The sequence below is a fragment of the Marmota monax genome, unplaced genomic scaffold (assembly GCF_021218885.2).
Source record: "Marmota monax isolate L192 unplaced genomic scaffold, Marmota_monax_Labrador192_F-V1.1 WCK01_AAM20220418_F8-fsc00015, whole genome shotgun sequence".
NCBI classification, from domain to species: domain Eukaryota; kingdom Metazoa; phylum Chordata; class Mammalia; order Rodentia; family Sciuridae; genus Marmota; species Marmota monax.
Genome location: NW_026692194.1, coordinates 20,570,158 through 20,597,825, shown reverse-complemented (window position 1 = coordinate 20,597,825; position 27,668 = coordinate 20,570,158). Strand labels below are relative to the sequence as shown.

The 27,668-nt window shown below is 45.3% G+C and overlaps 1 protein-coding gene across 1 annotated transcript in view; it reads left to right on the top strand.

Annotated features, from left to right (window-relative positions):
- Positions 1 to 27,668, top strand: part of Prkce (protein kinase C epsilon) — a 486,225-nt gene that overhangs the window by 296,413 nt on the left and 162,144 nt on the right. The window contains exons 3-8 of the mRNA XM_046424887.2: positions 4,047 to 4,206; positions 7,136 to 7,170; positions 8,427 to 8,512; positions 11,649 to 11,778; positions 23,922 to 24,064; positions 26,739 to 26,835. Of these exons, the coding sequence (XP_046280843.1) occupies positions 4,047 to 4,206; positions 7,136 to 7,170; positions 8,427 to 8,512; positions 11,649 to 11,778; positions 23,922 to 24,064; positions 26,739 to 26,835 (651 nt within the window). The remainder of the gene's footprint in view (positions 1 to 4,046; positions 4,207 to 7,135; positions 7,171 to 8,426; positions 8,513 to 11,648; positions 11,779 to 23,921; positions 24,065 to 26,738; positions 26,836 to 27,668) is intronic.

Below are 27,668 nucleotides of genomic sequence, written 5' to 3'. Positions count from 1 at the left end.
GCTGGGGAGTCCCCCACAGCATTGCCTTTGACTTCAGATGGAGAGAAAGCTTTAAAACATCACCGGAGAGCACTGGAGAACATTCTTAAAAATAAGAAAATACATAATCCCATCATCCTAGTATGGCTTAATTTTTTTTTTTTAATATTAGCTTCCACCCATAGATGTGTCATTTGGGATTGGTTTATTGTTTGTTCTGCTTTCACGTTTTTTTCCATATTTCCCCATGTTTCTCTGGTCTTCTCTCAATCTTAAACTCGTTGTAAATGTAATATGATTATGTCATTAGACCACTCTCCGAATTTTTTTTTTTTGGGGGGGGGTACCGGGACTGAACTCTGGGGTGCTTGACCACTGAGCCACACCCCAGCCCTATTTTGTATTTTATTTAGAGACAGGCTATCTCACTGAGGTGAGAACTTTCCATCCTCCTGCCTCAGCCTCTTGAGCTGCTGGGATTATAGGTGTATACTACCTTGCCTGGCCCACTTCCCCAACTTTTAACAATTTATTTCTATTTATTTATCTATTTGATACTGGGGATTGAACCCAGGTGCACTTTACCACTATATCTCTGGCCCCCCCCCTTTTTTTTTTTCATTTTGAGACAGAGTCTCACTAAGTTTCCCAGGATCTTGCCAAGTTGCCGAGGCTGGCCTTGAACTTGCCATCCTTCCACCTCAGTCTCTTGAGTCACTGGGTTTACAGGCAGGTGCTACCCTGCCCGGCATTTTTTTTTTTTAATTTCTATTTGCTGGTTAATATAGCTATGCAGTGGGAAATGTCTACAAGTTATGAATATACAGCTTTTAGTTTCTATTTAATTATTTACTTAGAGTTAATTCCTAGGGAATTTTCAGATCAAAGGATGTGAATCTCTTTGTACTGTTGGCTATGTACTGTAATATTGTTTTCTGAAAATGTATGTCAACTGGCAATGCCTCCAGCAGTGAAAGAATAAATGAGTTTCCTGGTAACTTGCCAATAGCGGAAAATATCATTTTTAAACAAATGTGTTTCTTTATTAGGTATTAAATGTTACGTCCGCCTTATGTCAAAGCTGTTCTGCTTTGCATTTTTAAAACTCCTGATAAGAGTGAGTATTTTACATTTCTCCTTCCATTCATTTCATGTTCATGTCATTGACATGGTTATCTGTATAGATCCTGAGGGATACATTTGGACTTGCTGATACGTAGACCTGTGTGGTATTCTTTCCATTTACTCTGAAACTAATTGGGAAGAAACAATCAAACAAGTTCATGTTGTGCAACATTCTGTAACACAACACCCTGGATACACCATGAATGTATCATAGAAAGAAAGAAGAGAAATTGTTCCAGACTAAGGAGACAAAAGAGATCTGGCAGCCAAGTGTAAGGCAAGACCTCCAATGAGCTCCTGGATGAAAAGAAAAGAAAAAAAAAACTGTGAAGGATATTTTGGGAACAATTGGGGAAACTTAAATATGAACTACATACTAGATATGTCGTATTAGAGTTAAGTTTTCTTTATTTTGATATTGTGCTTATGTAGGAGAATGTCTTTGTTCTTAGGAGGTAAAGGTTGAAGTATTTAGGGGTGAAGTGTCACTATGTCTTGGATAGTTCAGCAAACTATATGTCATATATATTAAGTGTAATATATGCTATATTATCAATCAGTATATGGTATTGTGTACATTACGTATATATAATATATGTATATTACGTATATTATATATACATAATATATAATATGTTGTTCACACGTGCAAATGTATATTTGCATACTTATTCACTCACACATGATATATTACTCTTACAATGGGCACTGCATTTGATTTTTATTTGTCTGATTTTGCTTTTCTTAGCTTTTTGGTGTTATATCCAAGAAATCATTGCCAAGACCAATGCCAACAAGCATTTCCCATGTTTCCTCTGAGCCTTATGATTTGGGGTCTTTAAGTTTTTGATCCATTTTGAGCTGATGTTTGAGTATGGTATGGGAGGTGTCCACATTCACATTTTTTGCAAGTGGATGTCCATTTTTGTCCAGCACCATTAACTGAAGAGATTATCCTTTCTCCATTGTAAATTCTTGGCATCCCTGTTGAAGATCAATCAACTCTTCATGGTTTAAAAGAGTCAATATTGGGGCTGGGGTTGTGGCTCAGTGATAGAGCACTTGCCTAGCACGGGTGAGGCCCTGGGTTCGATCCTCAGCACCACATAAAAATAAATAATTAAAATAAATGTATTTTAAAAATAAATAAATAAAAGAGTCAATATTAATATATTGTTGATATTGCCCATATTTCCCAAAGTGATCTACAAATCAAATGTGATTCCTATCTGAATCTCAAAGCCATTTTTCTTTCAGAAACAAATAAATGAGTCTTAAAATTAATACAGAACCCCTAAAGATTAGGTAGCCATAGAAATTCTGAGCAAGAAGAACAAAGCAAGAGGTATCACACTCCCGGTTTTTGAAATTATTACAAAACTTCAGTAATGAAAACAATAGTTTACTGGCATAAAATATTATCGATATTATTAATAATTAATTAATAATTAATATTATCAATAATAAAAAACAGACATATGAACTGAGAAAACAGAATAGGAGAGCCCAGAAATAAATCCCCACACTGTGGGATAGCAGAAGCTGTGTTTTGAAATGCTATAGAGATCTGCTTCTGGTGATGGATTCTGGGGCCCACTAGAGCTGTTCAGGCTGAGGAACCCGGTGTCTTCTTCCATCACATTATGGTGGCTGCTTCCTTCCCAGACTGTGGGTGGGGGGGCCCTGTGTGCTTCTGGGTTTAGAGGAATGTGGTAGAGAGGACTCTGTGGACTCTGGTCTGCTTTCTTCTATTTCCTTCTCAATTAAAAGGCATGCTAACTGGAGTGGACAGTCCCTCCCTCCTCCTCAGTGGGCACTCCTGTAACATGGAGATGGTATGAGGACACTTAGCACTTAGCACAGCACCTGCCAGAGGAAGCCTAGTGGCCTCTTAGCTATCTCCACTGCCTTAGCTCAGCCTAAGACATTTGTTTCTCCCAGTTCTAGAGGCTGGAAGCCTGAGATGAGGTCCAGTGAGGACCCTCTTCCTGTCTCACTGCATGCTCATGTGGCAGAGAGCAACTCACTTGGTTTCTCCCTCTTGGATACTTATCCCACCTTGGGAGGATCCCACCCTGATGACTTCATCTAACCCTAATTACCCAAGGGCCCATTTCCAAATACCATAACACTGGGGATTAAGGCTTCAACATATGAATTTAGGGGCAACACAAGGAGTTTCTAACAATCATCATTATTACTTTTGTTGCCACATGTTACTCCTCTTGCGAAGCATCCTTAGGCTTGGAGTAACCAAGGTGAGGGAAGAATCTTCAGTGAGGTGATAGGTCTCGAGACTATGAAGGCATCTGCTTTCATAGTGTTATATTTCCTTCTCCTTTGATCTTGGAAAAAAAGGGATAACTTGACCTAGTCTGAGTAGAAGGGAAAAGGAAGACGGCAGATTGTTTAGGCAGCTACTGCTCAGGCTAGTCCGTTAGGTGAGTGAGAATTCACACTGCTGGCTCCTCCCAGCCCACCACCCACTGTGGTCAGCTCTGTAGTCCTGATTTATTGAGGGAGATGTCCACAGAGGCTCTGGATGAGGAAACAAAATCTGTCCAAGGTCACACAGTTCAGAAGTTGAGCTAAGATTTGAACATTGAGCATTTTAACCCCAGGCCCTTGAAACGTACAGCTGATATGTGCAGGAATTGGGCACTTTACTGAAAACTGAATTTGGTTTGGGGTGGACTCTTGAAGACACAAGTGGACACAGTGGGAAGATGGGTGTTCTGGGTCTTCCCACCCATCCATCGGGTACTCTCACTCCATCCAGCTGAGCAGTGAGACCCCTCAAAGCCCCGAATCCTTCAGCAAGCTCAAAGACTGCCTCCCACCCAGGGCTGCCTCCTCATCTAGGGGTGGGCTAGCAGCGGGGAGGTCAGTATTAAGATGCACTAACCCACACTGTTTTCTTCTCTGCTCTTGTCCTCCCCCAGCCCCTAAAGACAATGAAGAGCGTGTGTTCAGGGAGCGTATGCGGCCAAGGAAGCGGCAAGGAGCCGTCAGACGAAGGGTCCACCAGGTCAATGGCCACAAGTTCATGGCCACCTACCTTCGGCAGCCCACCTACTGCTCCCACTGCAGAGACTTCATCTGGTAAGCCCCTCTCTCCTGGGATCCTCTAGATATGACTTCACTGTGGCAATAAGGTGGGAATGTGGGGGAGATCATAAACTTCATTTTAAAAAGTGCTGATGAGCCAGGCGCAGTGGTGCATTCCTACAATCCCAGTGGCTGGGAGGCTGAGGCAGGAGGACTGCAAGTTCAAAGCCAGCCTCAGCAACTCAGTGAGGTCTTGACTCTAAATAAAATATTAAAAAGGACTGGGAATGTGGCTTAGTGGTTAAGCACCTCTGGGTTTAGTCCCTGGTACTGAAAATGCTGATGTAATGGTGGGAATCGTAGTACACACCTGTAAACCTTAATCCTAGCTACTAGGGAGCCGAAAGCAGGAGGATTGCAAGTTCAAGTCCACCCTGGGCAACTTAATGAGACCCTATCCAAATTAAAAAGGACTGGGGATGTAGCTCAGTGGTAGAGTGCTTGCCTAACATGTATAAGGCCCCGTTTTCTATCTTTAGTACCCCAGCCACACACAAAAATGCTAATAATAATTAAATGATGATATTTTATTATAAAAGTTAATAATGAATGAGGTGATGATTTTTTTCTCCACACAAAACCATTGCATTTTAATTTGAAATGAAGAAGAGATTTCTTGAATAAAAGTCTATGTATGAACAATATAAATGTTGGGAGGTGGTTCCAAGGGTAATTTTGACATCGTTTTAGTATCCTGATTTTAAAGTTTAAAAGATAATCTCAATAAGGAAAGAGCATTGCCTTCCTTGAATCTTATCACAATGCAGAGCTGACAGGCCCTTGAAGGATTTGATAATGACAGCAAGAATTTCCTCTAATAAAATAGGTTGTAGAGGGCTTTCTGAGATTTCAAACTCTTGCTGAAATTGAAAAATAATAAATTTCAGATAAAATAAATTCTACTGTGTGTACTGAAAGAAATGAAATAGAAAATAAGCAGCATTATGTCTTTATCTGATCACAGAAGTCTGTTCCAGTGGTTAAATGTGGGTGCCTGGGAAGAGTGAATGGAAAGAAGAAACTGGTTCTTGGGGCCTCTATGCTTAGGATCATAACATATTTAAAGAGTTAAATTTTATAATTGATAATATGGTTATATTTTTAGGAAAAGCATAACTTTTAGAGGGACAAGCTGAACTATTTACAGATTAGCTATGATGTCTGGAATTTGTTTAAAAAAAAATTACCCTGGAAGAGGGGAGAAGGGCTAGGGTCGAGATGAGGTGGAGCAGCCCTGGATTGGTAGTTGGAGCTGGGCAATGGGTATGTGAGGGCCCCTTATATCCATTGCTCTACTTTAATATATATTTGAATTTTTCCATAGTTAAATGAAAAAATACCTGGTTGCTGATCTCTGTGATAGAAAGCAGTTTTCAGTAACTTTCTAACCCGGTGGCTCCCAGGATGTTGAGATCTAAAAGGAGCAAGAACACAGCAACAGTGTTTCAAGTGGCTGGGAAGGCTGCCTGGGGGGGTGGCATTTCTCCCTTCACACTTAGGATTCTGATGGGCCGAGAGGACGAGGCCATGGGCCTTTTGAGTGGCGGAGGAGGATATGGAACACTGGTCTTGGGCTTGGAGGAGGAATTTTAATGAACGTCTACACATACCAGGTCCTATTTTTAGGCACTGGAAATATTTAATTAAATTTCCCCATTATCCTATGAACTGTGGAGTGTTAACTCTGCTAACAGTGCTGACACTTAGAAATGGAGAAGAGACTAGTCCAATGTCCTCTAGCCGGGGAGTGTCAGAGGCACAGTTCCATTCAGGTTGGCCTGACTTTAAGGCTGATGCTTTCCATGACATCCCACCAGGCTTTCTGGAAAATTCTCTGAGCGTCTTCAAAGCTGGTAGTGACGTGGAGGACACCTATAGATCCAGGCTGGACAGAGCAAGGGAAGTTGAGTTTCCTAGTAGAGGAGATTTGAATTGGGCTCTGGGGCCCTCCTGGTTCCTGGGGTGTGTCTCTTGTCTTACCTCATGGTGTTAACAGAACCAGTCACTGAGGTGGTTGTGGACAGCTGAGATGACACAGCTCAGGGGAAACCTGCCGGAAGCAGAAGCAGTGGCCTTTCCAGCTGTGACACTTCCCATTCCCCACACCCATTCACCATCTGAGCTCCACTGCTGGCATTTCAGATGTGAATCAAGTGGTTAGTCTCATGGGTTCAGGTCTCCCTTAAGCCTGTGGTGAACATCATAGCCCTAGCTAGGTTCCTGGGGTGTGGCCCCCAATGACTTTTGGCTCCCCCTGCTGGGCTGAGCTGGAACTGCAAGAGGCTCCCTGACCAGCTCTTGCAGGTAGACTGAGGACAGGAATAAGACTAGGTTGTTTGATTGTTCTGTTTCTGTGTTGACTTCCAACCTTGCCCTGGGACCCTCCTCTGGCCATGGAAGGGATCTCTAATGTTGGCCTTCACCCAAATGATAGATTGAAGCATTAGATGTGACCATAGACTGCCTGTAACCCTTGGTAGTCTCTGGGATGCTCAAGAAATGTCTGCCAGCCACAGCCCTTCTCCACCATCAGAGAGTGAGTCCTGGCACTGCAAGGTGAGAATGTTTATCTCATCCATGAAGAAGAGAGTGTTGAACTGTCCAAGGCCTTTCCAGAGTAAGCAGGGTCATTTGTATCTTTCCAGAACACTGCTGCCCTCTCTGGCACAGCTGTCTGTATAGGAATCCAAGCCCCAATGCTGACAGACCTGACGCCTTCTGCAAGCGTTGGGCTACCCTCAAGGGCCCCCTGGCAGCAGGCATTTTGAGGCTCCCTGAGAGGGGGAGTGACATTGCACAGCTCAGCTCGCTCTGTGGCACTTAATACAACAGGGGTGGTGGCCACAGTCAGCTGGCTGTATGTGTTTATTTTTTGACCTTTGTAAAATTGTGTTTTCTTAAAGGATTGTCTTCTTCTTTGCAGGGGTGTCATAGGAAAGCAGGGATACCAATGTCAAGGTAAGAGGTCTTTGATAAACTAAATCTTTGGAGGCCCTCGTTGGGTTCAGATGACTCTCACTTGTGGGAGGTGTGTGCCAGGTCATTGACATTAGGACTCTGTAGCATTTGCATGCTTATCCTTCCTCTCCTGGAAGCAGTACCCTGCTAGCTTTGTGCCTGCATGGTCACTTTCAAGTATGGGAGGTGCCTTTCAGGTAACTCCCACCCGCCAGGCTTCCAGCAAGCTCCCAATTCTCCAGAATTTTGTGTCAGCGGTAGCAGGCAGCACTTTGATCTTTCCCAGTGAGACATGATCCTTCAATTAGAGACTCTTTGGAAACCCCACTTGTCCTTCTCTGGGTCTGTGTGTCCTATCAGCGAGTGCTTCTCTTTCTCCCTGAAGGAGCTCCCTCGCCTGCTTGTTTGAGTCAATATCTCTGAATGGTTCTTGCCGATTCTCTTTTTTATGTCTACTGTGGAATCGTTAACTCTAAAAACTTTAAAGCTCACTTGAAGGAATTGAAGATTTTTTTTTCCAGTTAATTGACGACAAAAGTAAGGTTAAGTTGTACACATGTGGAGCATGGTAATGCAGGGTGGTCATGCTGAGCTTCTGTGTGGTGGGAACAGGGAGCCCAGCAGTGTCCAGCTTGGGTCCCCCCCCTCAGGGTAGCTCAAGTGGGTTCTGTTGGAGGCTGCCGTGTCTTTTGTGTACAGAGAATTACTTACCTCTCCAGCCACCAGTTGCCCATGACCTTACAGACAAAGACCTACTTCTTGACAAGTGGAACATTTAAAGTTTGGGGTGTAAGAACACAACCCAGTTAAAAAAAAAGAAAAGTCTAAGAACTTCTATTCCACTTGCTAGAGTTCCCCTTCTCACATCAGCCACCCTGCCACGACTTTGAAACATGGGAGACAATACACCTTCAATGGACAGGGCTCCCTAGGAGAGATGGGAAGGAAGCTGGTCCCCAGCCTCAGCAATGCACAGCGAGAAAGTTGACCAGTCCTCTCAAAACTCACGGAAACTGCCAGTGTCCCCTGAACATGACTGCTTCATTCTTCTCCAGGGCATTTAAGAAACCTTCATGGCTTTGGTGGCAAAATTTTTTGGAAATAACTGCATTGAGGGCTTTAAGTATTAAATTAAGACTTGGTGGCAGAAGGAGTATGGCTCTCCTTGTCCCTCACCGGAGCCCTGATTCCATCTTGGGATGAAGACTTTCTTCTCCAGCCATCACTCAGCCTTCCTATCTCTTTTTGGTTTGCAGTTTGCACTTGTGTCGTCCACAAGCGATGCCATGAGCTCATAATCACCAAGTGCGCTGGATTAAAGAGACAGGAAACACCCGATGAGGTAAATATTTGGAACATTGGAATTCTGTGCTTTCTTCCCTTTGCTGCCTCCAATGCAGTCCCCAAGAAAACCTTATTTCTCTGAGATCCTGCTGCCTTCATTGTGTTGATCATAATGAAGGGAATTGTCTAGAGTCTTCCAGTGCTGGGCACATGCCGTGGAGTGAGCACAGCTCCCAGTTGGTCTGATGCAAGAGCAGGCAGACTCCAGAGCCGAAGTGCACAAGGAAAATGTGAATTCCTTCATTTCATTATCTCAGTGGAACACAGGCATCGCCAAGTGAAGTAGGTGCCCAAGACTCCACTCGGGTAATGAACAGAGACAGACAACTCAGGAGCAAGAAGCTTATCTTTAAGGGGGTGAATGGGGAAATGGAGTGGAATGAACCACCCAAGGAACACTTAGGAGGCAGAAATAACCAGGCTGATAATTGTAACCAGCATTCACTAGACGCTTGCCCTGACTTAAGTACTTTGGCATATGTTATTGAATCCCACAACAACCTTAATGGCATAGGTGTTATCATCTGCATCTTAGAGCAGAGAGACAAGAAAACACAGAGAGGTCAAATTAACTTGTCCCAAGTCACACAGCCAGTATGTGAAAGAGCTGTGTTCAAATCCATGTAGTTTGTTCTAGAGTTTGAGCCCTTGACCTCTGCACTATGTTTGTGTCTTGATCTTTGAAACTGGTGTCAGACTGGCTTTAGGGAGGTGGCTAGGGATAAGGAAGCATGAACAATCAACAGGGAGCCAGGTGTCTCCTAAATGAGCAACTGAAAGAATGATTTTTCAACGAGCCCTCCAAAGGGAGGTGACAGGTATGATTATGGGCAAGCACAGGTGTTATCTGTGTTCAGAACAGATGATTTCAAAGGTGTGCTTTTAATTCAGGGTGAAATACATACTGTATAATCATAGGTCACTGGAGTCAAGGGTCAGAGAAAGACCCTGAGTAGATTTATAATCAGCTGGGTTTAGAATCAGGTGGGCTTATAATTTGGCTTCCAAAAGGAGTGATTATGGAGACCTTTATACCTATATTTCTTAAAAATAATTCAAAACCAGGTACAGGGGCACATGCCTGTAATCCCCAAATCTCAGGAGGCTGAGGAAGAAGGATCCAGAGTTCAAAGCCAGCCTTAGCAAAAGGGAGATGCTGAGTAACACAGTGAGACCCTGTCTCTAAATGAAATACAAAAAAGGGCTGGGGATGTGGCTCAGTGGTTGAGTGCCCATGAGTTCAATCCCCAGTACCTTCCCCCCCAAAATAATAATTCAAACAAATAATATCTTTGCATATAAGACATTTCTTTTCTTGCATCTTATTTTGCTTCCATGCCATATTTGGAAAGCAGCAGGTGGCAAGGCTGACACTGAGTCTTCTGTGCCCTGAAGGGTAGACAGAGCCCTGAGTGCTACAGTTGTTTTCAGAGAGTCTCTTGGTTTGGTTAAAAGAGCACGCACAGCACCTGGGTTTCCTGACTCCTGGTCTGTGGTCAGAAACCAAAGAGCATTGTTGCTCTTATTGCTTTTGCAAGAAAATGGAAGAAGGAAACGGCTTGCCTGCTGCCTGACTTCCTTCCTTCCTGGAGACATTCCACTGGGTACCGATTGGGCACTTCCTATATGGCAGGCATTGTGCCAGGTCCATAGAAGCAAAGAACACATGAGTCCTGTTCTCAGGCGCAGGAGTGCCCATCAGGTCCTCCCATCAAGTCTCATCCTCAAGGAACCTCTGCAGGCTCTAAAGCTTTCCCTTGCTTCCATGGAGTGAAAAGGCCCATGAGAGTCATGCAGGTCGAGATGGTGACTTGAAATGCATGGCACCCAATTGACCTGCGACCTACTTCTTCCTTCTCTCTTTCCTGATAGATGAAGTGGTGGAGAGTCTCCAGTGAGCTCTGGAGACTCCAAATTTGGTGTGTGTCCAAACTGTCAGGGACTGAGGAAGTAGGGCTCTTGGTGGGGTCAATTGCCTGTCCTGGTGCACCTGCCACCTGCCACCTGCCACCATTATATGTTTCTGGGAGCCAGTGTCCTTCAGCATCAGCGTATCTGACCCATCAGGGTGGTGACTGTGCCCTCTGCCAGGTGCTACCCATGGAGACTGACCTTTGAGTTCCTTTGTGCAGCCACCTTCTGTGCCATGCCTGTGTACAATGCATCTGTATACATGTGCACCACAAATACGTGCGGCTCCGAACACCATGCCGCCAGCCCTCCTTCCTCTCAGCAGGTGCTCTGCTGATGGGCCTCTTGGGGCTTTTGCACCTGAGCTCCTGACCAGTCGCCTTCCCTGTCTCGTGTCTGCTGTGTCAGACTGAGGACTCACACCCGTCCTGCACTTCTACAGTGTAACCAAGGAGTGCACTGTCTCTGTGTTCATCACTTTATTCCTCTCTTTCGATCTTACAATTCTTTCTGCCTCTGTTTTCTGTGAGTCCTGCTCACCCTCTTTGTGTCTTCTGCAGGGCGTGTGGGGATGGAAGCCTGTCCTATCAGCTGATCAGCATGTTTCTTAATCTCACTGGGCCTTAATTTCCTCATCTGTGAACTCAGGGTCATGATGGTCCTACCCCAGAGAGTGGTGGTCAGATTTCACTGAGCTATGGTGCCTGGTGTGTGGTCAGCACAATACCTTAGTGTCTTAGTGTCCATCTTCATGTAATTATCGCTTGTTCTAACAATGACCCTGGTTTCCAGGACACTGCTGGTTTGCACAGTGCTTTACAGGTTCCTTGTGTCCACCTTGGCGCTGCCAGAAGCCCCCTGCTGGGTGAGGCCTCCGTGTGCAAAGCAGTTCTGAAGGCACACGGTGCTGCCTTGAGTGGCTCAGGTGTGAGGCACACCACTGCCATGTGATGCAACTTTGGAAGGCCTGAAGTCCTGGGGGGCAGGCGTGGGGGAGCAGGCCGGGCCTTGCCAAGCCAGCCAGTGCAGCAGGCGAGGACCTGGGGCCATCAGGAGTGAAGGCGGGGCCCAGAGGAGGCTTTCTTCATCTGGTGTCTCAGAGCCAAGCCTACAGTGGCACACGCTTTCTGGGGAAGAAGTTCCATGGGAGTCCCAGTGATGAGGCTCTGGGCCTTGGAGGAGCTGGAAGCAGCCGGCTGACTCTGTGCTTTGCCATCCTGCAGGTGGGCTCACAGCGGTTCAGCGTCAACATGCCCCACAAGTTTGGGATCCACAACTACAAAGTCCCCACCTTCTGTGACCACTGTGGGTCCTTGCTCTGGGGCCTCTTGCGGCAGGGTTTGCAGTGTAAAGGTGAGTTGCTCCCTGCCCTCCCCTCACCCTCCATGTGTCGGTGTCCCCTTTTTTCTCCTGTTTGTTAAAAAAAAAAAAACTTTGTCTGAGCCTGGACAGCCAGTCCCAGGTTTGGCTGGAGCACTGAGCACAAGCCCTTTTTGGCCCTGGTTGCTGACCATGCACCTCTGTTACGACTCTGTGCAGAGGCCACCTGTGACTGCACAGAGGGAAACATGGTGGAGGATGAAGGTGTGACCCACCTCAGACTGTTACTGAGCTGGGGATAGAACAAGCCTACAAAAGTGTAGGAATAATGTAAGGGGTATCCTGGGGTAGGAAGGAAGACATGCTTTTGGACTTAGGCTGTGAAGTAAGTAAATAGATAGGACCTGGGCTTTTCTCTCATGAGCTCCCTCTTGGAAGGAGCCAGGCTAGAATGCTGTCACATGAGACATCTTCACAGGCCTGGACATATATCATAATCTCCCCATGTCCCCAGGGAGGAAACTGAGGCTCAGAGATGAAGTCATTTGGACATATTACACAGCTTAACAGAAGTGGGACTTGATCCTTGGACCCCGAGTCTCAGGTTCTTCACTCTGTCCCTCCTGTCCCTCCTGTAAACTGTCTGCTCCAGTGAGTATACTGGGTGGTACAAGGAACAGCACATCATATGGGAACATACTCTGGGAACCTGAATGAAGAATCCAGTTTTATAAGCTGGACTAGCCTATAGTAAGGCTGGACTGTGAGCAACCATGAACCATTGGGTAAGAAGAGTGCATGGAGATTATTTTCAAGTAGTATTTATTGCTTGTACTGGATGTATTCATAAATTCCCAAGGTGGGAGGATTTTTAAAATAGGTAAAGGATAAGGAAATAAACTGAGGACATGGACACATTAGTCATTGACAGGATCCCAGTGAGAAATTATAAAAATTGAAAATGAAGTAATGATGGCAGTGGAATAAAGAGAATAACTTAAGATTTTTGAAGAAGGGTAATTTGTTGGACAGAGCGACCAGATCCAACCAAGGATAGTGATGTGTTCACAGAGATGGGGACTGCATGAGGGAGGACAAGGCTGGAGGCAAAATGGTGGAATGGGTTGGGGATGTGGTCACTTGAGGTGCCTGTGGGAATCAACATGGAGGTGTCTAGCTCTTTCTCATGGAAACCTGGGAGAGAGGTCTAGACTGGGCATTGGGATTTGGATTTGTCACTATCTGGTAGGAGTTACAGCTGTTGAGTAGATGTCATCCCTGGGGCCAATGCTTGAGTGGATGGAGAGAAGAGCCAAAGATAACACCTTGGGGAGCTGGGGTGGCAGTTGCCAGCATCCAAGGATGAACCTGCAAAGCCCGTGAGAGGGAAGGACCTCACAGATGGGAATGGGGAGTAGGGAACAGCAACATGGTAGAAACCGAAAGTGTGCAGAGTATTTAAAAAACATTAAAAAGGAAGTGGTGAAGGATGCCAAGTGCTCTTGAGAGGTTTTCTAAGGTAAGATGTGAAACAGGAGATTGGATATAACAATGAGAAGGTCACCACTGACCTCAGCTAGAGCTGTCTTAGTTGGTCAGTGGGATGGAAGCCCATGTGCAATAGGTTAGAGTGAGAATGGAGGGGGAAATGTTTTCAGAATATTTAGATAATCAGGAATAAAGTAGAAAAGGAGACTTTGTAGAGTCAGAAGAGAGAAGGAACCATTGATACAACTGGGGCAGAGACCAGGTAGGGGAGAAAGCAAGAGAGCCTCACCAAGATGGCGGGGAGGTTGCAGACCAGGTAGGTGCAGGTACATCTCTGCGTCAGGGTGGGGCTTCAGAGCAACCTGAGTGGGCAAGTCATTATGTGCACCTTGAATCTATTGACATGCGATTTCCCTTATTTTCTGAAATTGGAGGGGGGGTCCCTTTTGAAGTTGAGGGGAGAACTGGAATTGTGGGAGGGGCAGAGAGAGTAGCAAAGATTGGGAATAGCTGCTATGGGGTCCAGAGAAGATGCTGGTCCAGCCCAGGAAGCAGTGCTGACTCTTGACACATCTGGGTTCCTTGTGACCTTCCCAGCATCTCCAAGGGGGGTAGTAAAGCCTTCCCTGTCACCTCTCCTGTATCCTTTCGCACACACCACCTTGAACAGAACAGGGCCCACCTGAAATCCTGTGGGCATGAGGTGAAACGCAACAAGGGATGAGGAAGGGAAAAAAATGGATCGTAAATCTCAAATGACTTTTAGCAAAGAAGTGAGAGCATTTCTGGAAGGCTGACGGGGGTTGCCAGGAAACATAGAGCCTGCTTTGGATAGGAGCCTGATGAAGTGATGTCTGGTTGTTAGAAAAAATACTAATTATTAATGTAAATGAAAAATCTAAATGAAGATACTCTCATCCCATAAATATTAATATTTTAAGTAAGCAGTGCACACACCCAGGTGTTGCTGTTAGGACTGGGCCCCTGGCTGACCCTGGAAGAAGGCAGGGCCCAGGGGAGGTGTCCTCCATTCTTTTGGCAGGAAGTGTCCCTACACCTGCTCAGGTAAAGGAGGGGGAAGTGGGATATGTGATCATAAGACCCCAGGGGAGCAGGCATGGGGTGGGGCCACTCAGGAATTAGGAAATAAAGTCTTTTCATTCATTATCACCCAAAGTCCAGAGTTCACATGAAAGTTCACTCTTGGTGTTTCATATTCTATGGGTGTAGACACATGTATAATGACACAGATTCAACCTTAGAGCATCATACAGAGTCACCTGTCTGCCCTAAATCTCATCTAATTATCTTTTCCCATCCTTTCCTAAACGCCAGTCTTCTTGGTCATGGCCATGAGTCCAGCATGACCTGCTTCTGCCCAGATCCAAGGCAGGGTCTGCTGCTATGACTACTAAGAACAAATCAAGATACAGTGACCTGTGTGGGAGCCCAGTGGAGTTGAAACTTAAGCCCAGGCACCTTGGTCCCGTGTCTGGCTCGGATCAGGGCCCTTCCCCACACTCCCTGCTCACGAGGCTCAGCTGGGTCTTCATGGCTGCTGGACCCTGCTGGCTGGTCATGCTGGGCTGGAGCCTTGCTCTCCTGGTGCTGGTTGCATATAGGCCATGTGGTTGCTGCTCTGTGCTTCAGCTTTGAGGCCAGTCCCATTCTTTGGAATAGGTTCCGGTAAAACAGGTTTCTTAAAGAGTTTGAACCCAGAAGGAAGGACCCATGAGATTGTCCTGGTCACTCTCCCTTCAGCCTACAGTTGACCATGCCACCTAGGCTCCAGTATTGTGTATTTACTCTCTCACGGACTGTCCCTAGTTAATGAGAGCACATTTACAGTTGTGCCTTGTTTAAAGGCAGAAATACTTCTAAGAGTTGCCTGCTTGGGAGATTTTGCTGGTGTGCAAACATCATAGAATATACTGATGATCGAAGGTGACTTTAATGTCACTGGGTGACATAATCCTCGGGACCACCATTGTTTATGTGCTCAGATGTTGATGGGCAGACATATTGTTAGTGACTGTCCTCCCGTTTGACTGGCAGGAAACAGAACTGGAGAGACTGGTGACATGAACAAGGACACACAACCAGGGACTGGTAGGGGACTGGCCTGTGTCTCTAGGTTGTCCTTTCTCTGTCCTCGGCCATAGAGGGGCCAGACCCTTGAAGGAGATCACATAATTGCTGGGTAACTGGGCTCCTTAGCCAAGGGCAGAAAAGCACTGGCACCCAGTGTGCAGGTGGGAGACCTCATCCCTTTCTTTTATCCTCGATGCCGGCGTCAGCCCTGTCTGAGGCTCTCCACCTTCGTCCCTGGGCCTGTCTGAGCACTGCAGCCTGAGCAGGGTCTGGAAACCGGCTTCCAAGGCTCAGGTCCTGGGTCACGAGGCTCTGGGGCACTTGAACCCTTCAGTTTGTGACTACAGTCCTGCCCCCTCCCCTAGCCTTACTCCCACTGCATAGCAAACCGGTCTGGGCTCGTTTCAGGGCTCTCCTGTGTCTCAGTTTCTCAGCTGACACTTGTGGTTGGTCCCCCCTCCACCCAAGGAGGCTTCCAGTGCCTCACATAAAAAAAATTATGGAGTTATCATGATATGGGACACAGCCCGCCCTGTCCCCATTTGTCTTCTGCTCGAGCTCCCATGCTCACATCTCAGCCCAGCCACCCTGAAGTCAGCAGATGCTGAGGGGCAGTTTAATGAGAGAGCCCGAGCTCCTTCCACAGCTTGAAGCCGCCTGCAGGGCCACAGAGCCCCTGCTTCCTCACGGCTGTCCAGGGGACTCAGTGGTTGCAGCTCTGTGCTGAGGTGGGAGGAGCATGTGCCTCAGGAAGCCTGGCCTGGGAAGTCCTTCTTGGCCTCTACCCCTCCCTGAGATCCATCTTAGTAACTGTTCTGCTCTAAGGCTGCGTTCACAAACTGAGGCACAGTTGTCACCTGCTCTCCAGGACATAACAAATGACAGAACCCTTGGGGAGCTGCAGCCTGTTGAGATCCAGGCTGGGAACTGGGGAAGCTGTCCTGCCCCAGTTTGGTCACTGTCTGCCTGGGTGATCAAATGCAGGTCACCTTAACTGCCCTCCAATGCCCTCCTGCCACCCGAGGACAGTAATGAAAGTAATAAAAGCAGAGTGACCTTAGGTACATACCTCAGGGGGTGGCTATGCAAAGTCTCCCTCCCTCCCTTCCTTCTTCTCTTCCTTCCTAAAAATTAAAACAAACAAACAAAAAACCTATTTTGAATATTTAAAAAACTAAAAACTTGAAAAAAGATTTTTATTCTCAACATTTTTGAAAATGTTAGTCCTTTACTGTTTTTTGAACAGCTAGACCCCTTGTCACAACTTCAAACTTTATTTCTATTTTTATAAATAAAAGAGCATAGTAATATACAAATACACCCTCACTGTAAAAGTTCAAGCAAAACTAGAGAGAGAGAGAGAGAGAGAGAGAGAGAGAGAGAGAGAGAGAGAGAGAGAGAGCGCGTTTATGAAATATTAAAGTCTTTCTTTGTAGTCTCTTTGGACTTCCATCCCTAGACTTAATTGCTACTAAAAATTTGTTAGGTGTTTTTTGAGGCTGTGTTCACTTACTTCACAACACTTACACACAAACACACACACACACACACACACACACAGAGTTTTAGTATCTATTGCTGCAACTTAATGATATAAAGCAACCAATATTTATTTTATGAGTATCTGCAGATCAGAAATCTGGGTGCAGCTTCGCTGGGTGCTTTGACCCAGCAGTCTCTCCGGAGGTTGAGATCAAGCTGGAAGAGGGGGTTGGGGTCCCATTTGGAAGCTTGACTTGAAGAAGAGCCACTTCCAAACTCATTCATGTGGCCCTGGCAACATCAGATCCCTGCTAGCTATTGGCCAGAGAGACCAGTTCTTGCCAACGTGCCTTCATAAAGCAGCTCCCAACTCGGCAGCTGGCTTCTGTCAGAGCGGGCAGTCGAGAACATAAGAGGGTGCCTAAGGCTCTAGCCACAGTCCTTGTAACCTCATCTCCAAAAATGACATCTCATCACTTTTGGCATTTTCTACCTAGAAGAGAATCACTGGGTCCAGCACACACTGAGTGACAGAGGATCACCTAAGGGTGTGAATCCCTGTGGATGGGAGTCACTGGGGCAACCCTAGAAGCTGCCCACCACACGCACACACATGCCCCCCCCCCCACAAATGCTGTCCCCGCGTCTGTGAGGGCTATGCTGAGCACCCGTTTAAAAATGGGCACTCTCATCTCTCATCTTCCATCACCCTCCTGAAGCTTCTTTTTACTGTGGCACTTAACCACCTTCTGATAGCCACATATTTATTACATCTATGTTTCTCTCCCCCATCAGAAAACAGGCTCCACGAGGGCAGAGATTTGTGTGTGTCTCTTATTCCCTGCTATTTCCCAGCATCTAGAAAGTGCCTAACACATTGGCACTCAACAAGACATTTGTGAATTGAATCCTATATCCATTGTTCTGTAACTTGATTTTTTTTTTTTTTACTATTTCTTGGAATATTTCCAAGGCAGGACATACAGGGCTACTCCATTCTTTTTATGACTGCTTCATAGTCCACATTATGCAGGTTTAACAGGTTATTTAAATATTGACCTCTAGATGGATTCTTATTGTTTCTTTCTGGTCACTATTTTAATTAAGGCTGCTGCAAACATCTTCATACAGGCATCTTCATGCATATGGACAAATAGTTATGAAAGAAAGCCTCCTAGAAGTCCTATTTTAAAAGCCCAAGTCTTGCCAGGCATGGTGGTGCACCCCTGTAATCCCAGCAGCTCAGGAGGCTGAGGCAGGAGGATTGAGAGTTCAAAGCCAGCCTCAGCAAAGCGACTCTATTCATTTAGAGACCCTGTCTCTAAATAAAATACAAAATAAGGCTAGGGATGTGGCTCAATGGTCGAGTGCCCCTGAGTTCAATTCCCAGTAGCCCCGCCCCTGCCACAAAAAAAGCGCCAAGTCTTGTTTTGGTGGTTGAATTACGTAAGGCGGACATAAATAAGGGCACTTTTATTTGTCATGTGTTTGTTGCTCAACAAGCCATGTGAATTGATCACTCTCCCTTCTTATGCATTGGTATTTAACTTTGCACAGTCAGCAAAAATTCGTATATCATGTCATTGTTTGGGATTTCAGTTCCCTGACATCTGCTGGGCGCTGGGCTCTGGACTGACAGTTTCCATTTGTGCTGCTGAAATACTGCTAACTTACATCAAGTTGGAATACACTCAAAGGCATTTTCACCCTACTTTGAGTAAGGGCTTCATTGAGAACTTGGAGGTAAAATATGATTTTAGTCTTCTAGAAACTTCAATAAATAGAATACTCCCTGAGCATTAAGTTAAATAATAGACCACAGGTCAAGTAGTGAATCCAAATATTAATGTGAATAATTCATGGGCAAGAGAGGCCAGTACAGCTAGGGTGGTCAGGAAAGGCTTTTGTGGGGAGCTGGAGCTATATTTGAGGGTATAGAAAGACCTGGAAAGGTGTGGGGGGACCATATCATAGGTGGAGAGCAGGAGAGAGAGGGAGCAACTCAGCATTCAGAACTACAGTGCCACAGAGGGTTCTTGGTTGGTTTTGAGCCTCTTCCAGTGGTGTCTGGCAGTGCCTAGGGACCATGATGAATGTCCCCTTTACATATGGAAGGTTGATACAAGATGTAGTTTTTGAGGAATTCTGGGGAGCAGACAATTGGCCACTCATTCTGGTCTCTGAAAAGTGTTATGATTCCAATGCAGTCAGACTCCCAAGTCTCTTTCTGGGGACATTTGTCCCAGTATGACTCCAAGGGACCACCCCAGGATCTCCTATATCCCTTCTATCTGGCACTCTGCAGTCATCCCCTTTCCCAACCCTGCCAACATCCATTACACAATTCCTGTTTCCAATTGTTTGCTGTCTATCTCTGAGCATAGGGTGGCTGATGGTAACCTGCTGTGAAATCCAACCATTGTCCTGACTCATCTTCAAATTAGCCTAATGTGAGGAAATGTTTAGATAGGTGTGGTGATGCAGACCTGTCATCCCAGCTTCTGGGGAGGCTGAGTCAGGAGGTTTGCAGATTTGAGCCTAGGGCTGTGGCTCAGTGGTATAGCCTCCCCTTGCTTGAGAGGGGGCCTTGGTATTACACACGCAAAAACTTCTGCAGCGTACATGGGCCCAACTGTCTCCTCAGGCATGACTTAGCCATTGTCCTTAGAGGCTTTGTTTGTTTTAGAAGGATTCCTATTAGCTTGACCCTCCTTTTTGCAATACTGGCTTTAATCTCATTTATGCAAAGGGTGGAAACATGGAAATGAAGTCTCTCCAAAAGGAGATGAAGGTCACTGTGCTCAAACCACAAGCTAATCTGAGAGGACTCTGCTGCTGAAGTCCCACCCCACACATAGTAGGTGCTCAACAAATAGATGGTGACTAGCTGGCTAGTAGGGTAGGGTTATCCATTTATAAGAGCCCTATCTGGGTCAAGTGTTCTGTTTCTCCTTGGCACAACTTCATTTGGATGAGACCAGTACAAGTGCATGTTAACAGGCATCCTAGAAAAAGAAGGCTTAAAGGGCAGCCTAGGGCTGGAAGTGGGTTGGCAGCCCAGGATTAACAGCCCTTGGCTTCTGCCATCTCCAATAGGGACAGGGTAGGGGCATGGGGGCAGTGACATGCATAGCTCATTTGGCCACATTAAAGTGAATGCTCCTCAGGTTTCTTTTGGTGCCAGCTGGCATGTCTACTTTCCTTTGCTGGTCTGCAGCCTCCTGGTGTCACCTGCAGCCTCCAAAAACCCATGTTCCCAGCGTGGCTGCCTAAATCATCTCGGGCTCTCAGTCCTCAGCCGGCTTAGCCCTCACCTGCCCAGACTTTTCACACCACTTTCAATGTCATTATCTCATATCATCCATTTTTAACTGACATGTGATTAGGATTTTTAAAACCTATTAAGGCAACTACAAAGCTTTCCTATGGAAATATCAGGGTTTTAAAAAATATGAAACAAAGTCCTCTAAAAAACATTTTCTACTTTGCTGTTCTGCCAACTGGTCACGATCGATGGGTTTGACATTCCGACACTAGAGGGCGCCAGTGGTCAAATTATACCGACTCTTCGCACTTGCCAGGAAATTCTCTGAAAGTGGTCCCTTCATTCTTGTCCTTTCTGATGCTTCACAAAGAGCCAGACCAGGGGCTGGTGGGCAGAGCAGGGAAGGTGAGTGCGTGTCCAAAGGCAGCTGTAGCTCAGGGGAGTGTGAAGAGAATTCCGAGCAGCGCCTTGCCTGGAGTATGCCAGTGGCCCTCGGCCCTAGGACTGTTGGCCAGGCATTACCAAGAGCTCCCTCGTCCAGTCAGCTCCATGGCTGGCTGGGTAGAGCTTTCTTCTTTGTTTTTGTAATCTGAGAAAGCCACTCTCTTACACGCCACCCCCCACCTTTAATCCATCTTCTATTGGGTAGCTCAGTTGATTTCCCCAAAACAGGCTTAGGGGGCTCTGTGCTGTCCCTCCCTCCAGGCCCATGACCAGGTTATACAGGGCAAGCAGGAGGTCTGGGCCAGTCCGCATGGTTGCATTCTAGGAACAGCTTTGTGTTTTTTAATTGCTCGAATAGACATTATCTTTTACAACAGTTTTAGGTTCATAGTACAGAGATTTCCCTTATGCACCCCCCGCACCCCCAACCCAGGCATAGGCTTCCCAACCATCATTATCCCACACCAGAGTGGCACATTTGTTACCAACTGATGGACTTCCCTCACCATACCATCATCATTCAAAGTCTGTAGTTTACATGAGGGCTCACTCTTGGTGGTGTGTAATCCCTGCCTTTAGACAAATACACGATGAAATGTATCCACCATTATAGTAACATACAGGGTAGTTTTGCGCCCTAAAAATCTTCTGTGCTCTGCCTATTCATCCCTCCTTGGCAGCCACAGAGCCTTTTACAGCCTCTGTAGTTTGGTCTTTTCTATGGGGCCATGTAGTTGGGATGGTATCATTTGGAACCTTTCCAGGTTGACTTCTTTTACTTAGTAAGGGGCATTACATGTTCCTCCATTCCTTTTCATGGTTTGATAGTGCATTTATTTCTTAGGCTAAATAATATTTCAGTGGATGGCCCAAAGTTTGTTTCTCCATTAGCCTACAGAAGGACACCTTGCTGGCTTGCAAATTTTAACAGTTATGAATAAAATTACTAAAAACATCTGTGTGCAGATTTTTGTGTGGACATAATTTTTGAAACACATTTGGGTAAATACCAGGAGTGTGAGCGCTGGAGTACATGATAAGGATATGTTTTGTTTTATAAGAGACTGCTAAGCTGTCTTCCAAGGGGACTGTACCATTTTATACTCCCACCAACAATGACTGAGAGTCCCTGTAGCTCTGTATCGTCACCAGCATTTGTTATTGTCAGAGTTTTGGATTTGGGCCATTTTAATAGAATGGTGTAGGGACTAATTAATTAATTAATTAATTTCAATAGAATTATTCTAATAGTATTAATTTGCAGTTCCCTAGTGACATATGATGTGGAATATCTTCTTGGCTGCTTATGTACCATATGAATATCTTCTTTGCTGAGATGTCTGTTCCAATCTTTTCCCCATTTATAAAATTGGGTTGTTCATTTTGTTATTATTGAGTGTGGAGAGTTGGCTGCTTTGGATAACAGCCCTTCATAAGGTACATCTTTTGCAAATACTTCCCCTCAGTTTGTGGTTTGTCTTCTCGTTGTCTTGACAGTACCTTTTACAGAGCAGAAACTTTTAATTTTCATGAAGCCTACCTTATCAGTTATTTCTTTGGTGGATCACGTCTTTGGTATTGTTATCTAAAATGGCATGTCCATACATAAGGTCCCCTAGATGGTCTTCTCTATTAGCATTTACAAGTTTCGTTGTTTTGCATTTTACATGATCCATTTTGAGTTAATTTTTATGGTAGGCATAAATTCTGAGTCGAGATTCAGGGTGTTTTTCTTTGTTGTTGTTTTGTTTTGTTACTCTAGCACCATCTGTCAAAGGGACTGTGTTTGCTCCTTTGTCAAAGATCAGTTGGCTATATTTATATGGTTCTCTTTCTGGACTGTCTGTTCCATTCCATTGATCTATTTGTTCTTTTGCCAATTCCACACTGACTTGATTGCTATAGCTATTTGGAAAGTGAAAACCATGAAGATGTGGCACCTATTAAGGTATTGTTTTAAATTCCCAATTTGATCATTGTAACATTGCCTGCCATCTCTCTCTCTCCTTAAATTATGCTTTTTGCCTTTTAGTACACCTAGTAATTGTTCTTGGAAGCCTGACATGCTGTACTGGGTAGAGAATGGTGAAATATGCCTGTGATAGTAGGGAGTGGGGACAGGGGAGGCCTCCCATGGTCGTCTGCATAGATCTCAGTCTGGTAGTGAGCTTGTTCCACCGTGCTGTTCGTCCTCCCCTGACCTCTGGAGGTTTAGCATGACTGGAGTGGACTGGAGTGGGCATTTCCTTACTCCTGGGTCAGTTAGGATCTGATAAATCCCCAATAGTTTAAGCTCTCATAAAATAGTTTCTCCTAAGGGCAGGTCTTGTTAAGAAGAGCAGAATGTTCTGACCTGTTTTGGAATGGTTTGTCTTCCCCTCCCCCTGCTGAAAGCATGCAGAGATCTTCTTCTAATTGCTGTGGAGCGTCCTGTATCATGTGACCCCTGCAGAGGAGTGGAGCTGACTGTGGACATGTGCCCCATTTGGGTGCAGAATTCAAATGAACTTTTTTTTTTTCCTGGAGTAATCAACTAGGTTCTTTTGGAGTCAGTATTCTATTCCCAAATGAAATGTGATATTTGTCTATCCTCGTCTCAGACATGTAGAAAGAGTGGCTGGAAGGAAGTAGCTAGAAGGAGTGTTATCTCTGCAAGGTGGTTCTGTGTGATGGAAGAGTGAGGATTTTTATTTTTCTGCATTTTCCAAATTCTATCAAATGAACTTATGTTATTTTTTTAAAAAAATTATTTATTCTAATCTGTTACATATGACAGCAGAATGTAATGCAATTCATATTATACAAATAGAGCACAATTTTTCATGTCTCTGGTTGTACACAAAGTGGAGTCACACCATTTGTGTTTTCATACATGTACTTAGGATAATGATGTCTGTCTCATTTCACTGTCTTTCCTCCCCCCATCCTCCTTTCTTCCCCTGCCTCCCCTTTGCCCTAAAGTTTGTGTAATCCTCCCATGCTGCCTCCTCCATCCCCACTATGAATCAGCCTCCTTTTATCAGAGAAAACATTCAGCATTTGTTTTTGGGATTGGCTTTCTTCACTTAGCATTATATTCTCCAACTCCATCCATTTACCTGCAAATGCATGATTTTATTCTCTTTTAATGCCGAGTAATATACCATATTTTCTTTATCCATTTATCTATTGAAGGGCATCTAGGTTGGTTCCACAGTTTATCTATTGTGAACTGTGCTGTTATAAACATTGATGTGGCTGCATCACTGTAATATGCTGTTTTTAAGCTGGGTCAAATGGTGGTTCCACTCCCAGTTTTCCAAGGAATCTCCATATTGCCTGCACCAATTTGCATATGTTACTTTTTAAAAAGGTAATGCTTTAGACCATAAACACTTGGATATCTCTCCCCTATGTCTCCTTACAGTCTGCAAAATGAATGTTCACCGTCGATGTGAGACCAATGTGGCTCCCAACTGTGGAGTGGATGCCAGAGGGATCGCCAAAGTGCTGGCGGACCTAGGTGTCACTCCAGACAAAATCACCAACAGTGGCCAGAGGAGGAAAAAGGTGAGAGTCTGTTTGGTGGTGTCTCTGGAACTCTCTCCAGGCCTGCCCTTCTGTGCTGGCTTCCTGAGAGTGCTCTGGAGGGGGACCGTAAGATTCCTAGGTGTGAGGCATCTTACTCAACACAGAATGTGTTCCAAGAATAAAAGAAAGGAAAAAAGAGGTCAGACAGGTAACATGAAAGTTTCCTTCCAAGCTGGGCGCAGGGCACATGTCTGTGATCCCAGCATCTTGGGAGGCTGAGGCAGGATGTTTGAAAGTTTAGGCTAGCCTCAGCTACTTAGCCCTAAGCAACTTGATGAGACTGTCTCAAAATAAAAAAAAGTAGAAAGAACTGGGAATGTGACTCAGTGATAAAGTACCTCTGGGTTCAATCTGCAGTACTCCCTCCCAAAAAAGGGGAGTCTCCTTCCACACTAATAGTGCAGAAGCATGTGTGTGTGTGTGTGTGTAAGAGACAATAAAGTGGGGCTGGGGTTGTGGCTCAATGGTTGAGTGCTTGCCTCACGAGTGTAAGGCAATGGGTTGAATCCTCAGCAACACATAAAAAAAATAAAATAAACAAAATAAAACTGTTCCAGAGTTGGATTTAAAAGAGAGAGAGAAAGAGAGAGAGAAAACAAAGCTAGCCTTGAGAGGTACATTTGTCAAAAAGACATAAACTTTGAGATGAGGAGTTAGAATTCTAGAAAAAGCATAACAATTCTAGACAAGGAAGTAGACTTACCTGCCTCCAGATTTGGCAGGCAAGCAATTTCAGTGTGTGACTCCACCCTAAACCCACGCTCTTCTCTAGGGAGGGTGTCAAGGTTTGTGCTGGAACCAGCGCTGGGCTGCCTGGGGAATACCCTCAATGCCCCACAGCATTGGACATCTGGGCCTTTCTTTAGAGACCAAAGCCCTGCTCCATCCTTGTGACATTTTGAATGCCACAGGGAGGAGATCCGCTTGCTAAAGCGTTCTTTTGGTAAGTCAGGGCCTTCAGATATGAACAGAGCTAAAGGCATCTGGAGCGGCCCTTTAGACTGACTACATTTTTTTTTTTTTAGCCTAGAAATTTTAAGAGATCTTTGAAAAGTAAACTATGAGAGAATCAGAACAATGTTACCTAAGTGAGAAATCCTGGTGTGGGTGGGTGGGCAGAGGCCCTCCCTGCCTAAGGTTAAATATTACCAAGCACTTTACTAAAAAAGCAAGCCCACCTGTGGGTGCCTCCTGCTGCCTTGACTCTCAAATGTTCTCTCCAGATTGGCCTTGTACCTGCTGAAGGGCCTATGTTTCTAGTCTTCTTGGTTTAGAACCCCCCCCCCCTTTGTCTTTCTCCTGGTGTCCCCAGAAAAGCCTTTTTCTCTCTCAAGGGAAGGTTGGGTTTTTTTTCATCTTAACTGTCTCCTCCTTCTCTACATTTCCAGCAAACAAAACTGTTTTGCAAGAGTTGCAAGAAAAAAAAAATTCTATTTCTGGTTAACTGTGAGATTTTGTGCTTTGGGTGTCCCTTCTCGATTCTCTAAATCCCACTGGTAACAATAGGACTTCAGTTGTTGATCCAAGACACTGGGATTGCAAGCAGAAGGTTAGTACCCGAGAATGCCAGGGCCCCCCTGGAGAGGCAGGTTAAGCAAACAGTCTGTGGTGACACTGTTAGCCTGACTCATGGAGGAGCTCTAGAGAGAGTCTGGCCAGAAGAGAAGTTTTGTTTTCCTTCTAGAAGTAAGACAGACTCTTTCGTTGTCATTGAACATTTGAAAGAAAACTCAGTAGCAATCTTCTTTCCTATCTTTGGATGTACCGTCGTTCTTAACGGCCATCATCTGCCTGTCTTGTATTTGGCTAAACCTGGTGGGACAAAGATGACTTAGAGAAATTCAGGAAGGAGCAGAATCTAGGTTAAGAGACCTCAGCCCTAATATTTTTATGCCTGAGATGCTTCTGATGAAAAATCTGGAAAAAAGGCAAGCGGTCACCTAAGTTAGTGTGAAGGATGGGAGAAGCCCTCCCCTGGTCAGAAACTGAAAGGTACCCACAGTGGGTAGACCAAGAGCAGAGGGAGCAGAAGTGCTACTGACTTCATGTCACTCAAAGTGGATATGCCAGACCTATGCCAGGGAACACACTTCATTGGTACATTCTGTTAAAATTTGCCAACAGATATCAAATACATCTGAAAATATTTATTGAGTGCCTATTATGTCTATTAGTTTGTACAAGTCACCGGGGGCATTGACAGTACTATATTTTTTACCTTCAAAGAAAATATAGTCTGTCTGAGTAGAGAACCCCATGCAATGTACACATGCAGATATTAATAATGATAAAAAGCTGGGTAAGATATAAATAAATGCCAGACAGATGGCAGAGATAGCCAGTGTCATGTTGCTCTGGGTAAGAGTGTCTGTTGCTTGGACAGCAGACAGAGGCTTGATTGAAGAGGTGGGTGAGCTTTGCTTGTTGCATTTGGATAGAATAAAAGTTGAGTGAGCTGAAAGTCCCTCATTTTCTTCCTGTGTTTGGCAAATGAAACTCCGGGTCTGTGCTCTCAGACTGTCAAGTCAGCGAGTGCTGCTATGCGCCAGGGGCTCTTGTCTGATGCTCTTGTCACCGCAGTTTGACACTCTTGTCTTTAGGGACACTCACCCTCCTTTCTCATGCCTCTCTCCCTTCTTCCTGTCCTCTCTAGCTTGTTGCTGGTGCCGAGTCCCCACAGCCAGCTTCTGGAAGCTCCCCATCTGAAGAAGATCGATCCAAGTCAGCACCCACCTCCCCTTGTGACCAGGGTGAGACCCTCAGATTTGCCTTTTTTACCCCTGGGTTCTGTCATCCGAAGGACCAAGGCATGTGAGGCCTCTCCTCTCAAGAACAGCCTGTGAGAGCTGACGTGGCTGGTGGCCCCGGCAGGTCCTCCCACGCCTTTTCTGTATTGATTTCATAATTGTTCTTTCCCTCTACAAGGCTTGCTTGTGTCCATGTTCCTAGTTTTACACTCATACCGACTCTGTGTGGGTGCTGCATTGCTGCCCCAAGGTACAGGCTGAGAAGGGGAAGGTCAGAGAGGTGAAAAGGTTTGTCCCAAAGTCAAGAACTTACTTCTGGCAAGGGTGGGCCTCTGTCCCTTCTGTGCCATCTAACCCTCCCTGGAGATCATCATTTGTGACCAGGCTTCTTTCTCAGAGTCCATGTGCCAGTCCTGGGGCCACAGAATAACTGGTCTCACGGGCATGGTGGTGCACACCTGTAATCCCAGCGGCTTGGGAGGCTGAGGCAGGAGGATCACAAGTTCAAAGCCAGTCTCAGCAACTCAGCAAGGCCCTAAGCAACTCAATAAGACCCTGTCTCTAAATAAATAAAACACAAAATAGGGCTGGCAATGTGGCTCAGTGTTTGAGTGCTCTTGAGTTCAATCCCTGGTATCAAAACAAAAACAAAAAACCAAAAAAAACCGAAATAACTGGCCTCATTTCCTTTTTTTGTGTAGCTCTGTTTCATTTTATGTGTCTTCATTTTAAAAGAGATCTGACCCCTTCTTAAGTATTTTGATGGTACTATGGCACCTCCAGACTTGTTGGAATTATCCTGGACAGGGTAGGCCTTTTCCTGTTTCATTTTAAGG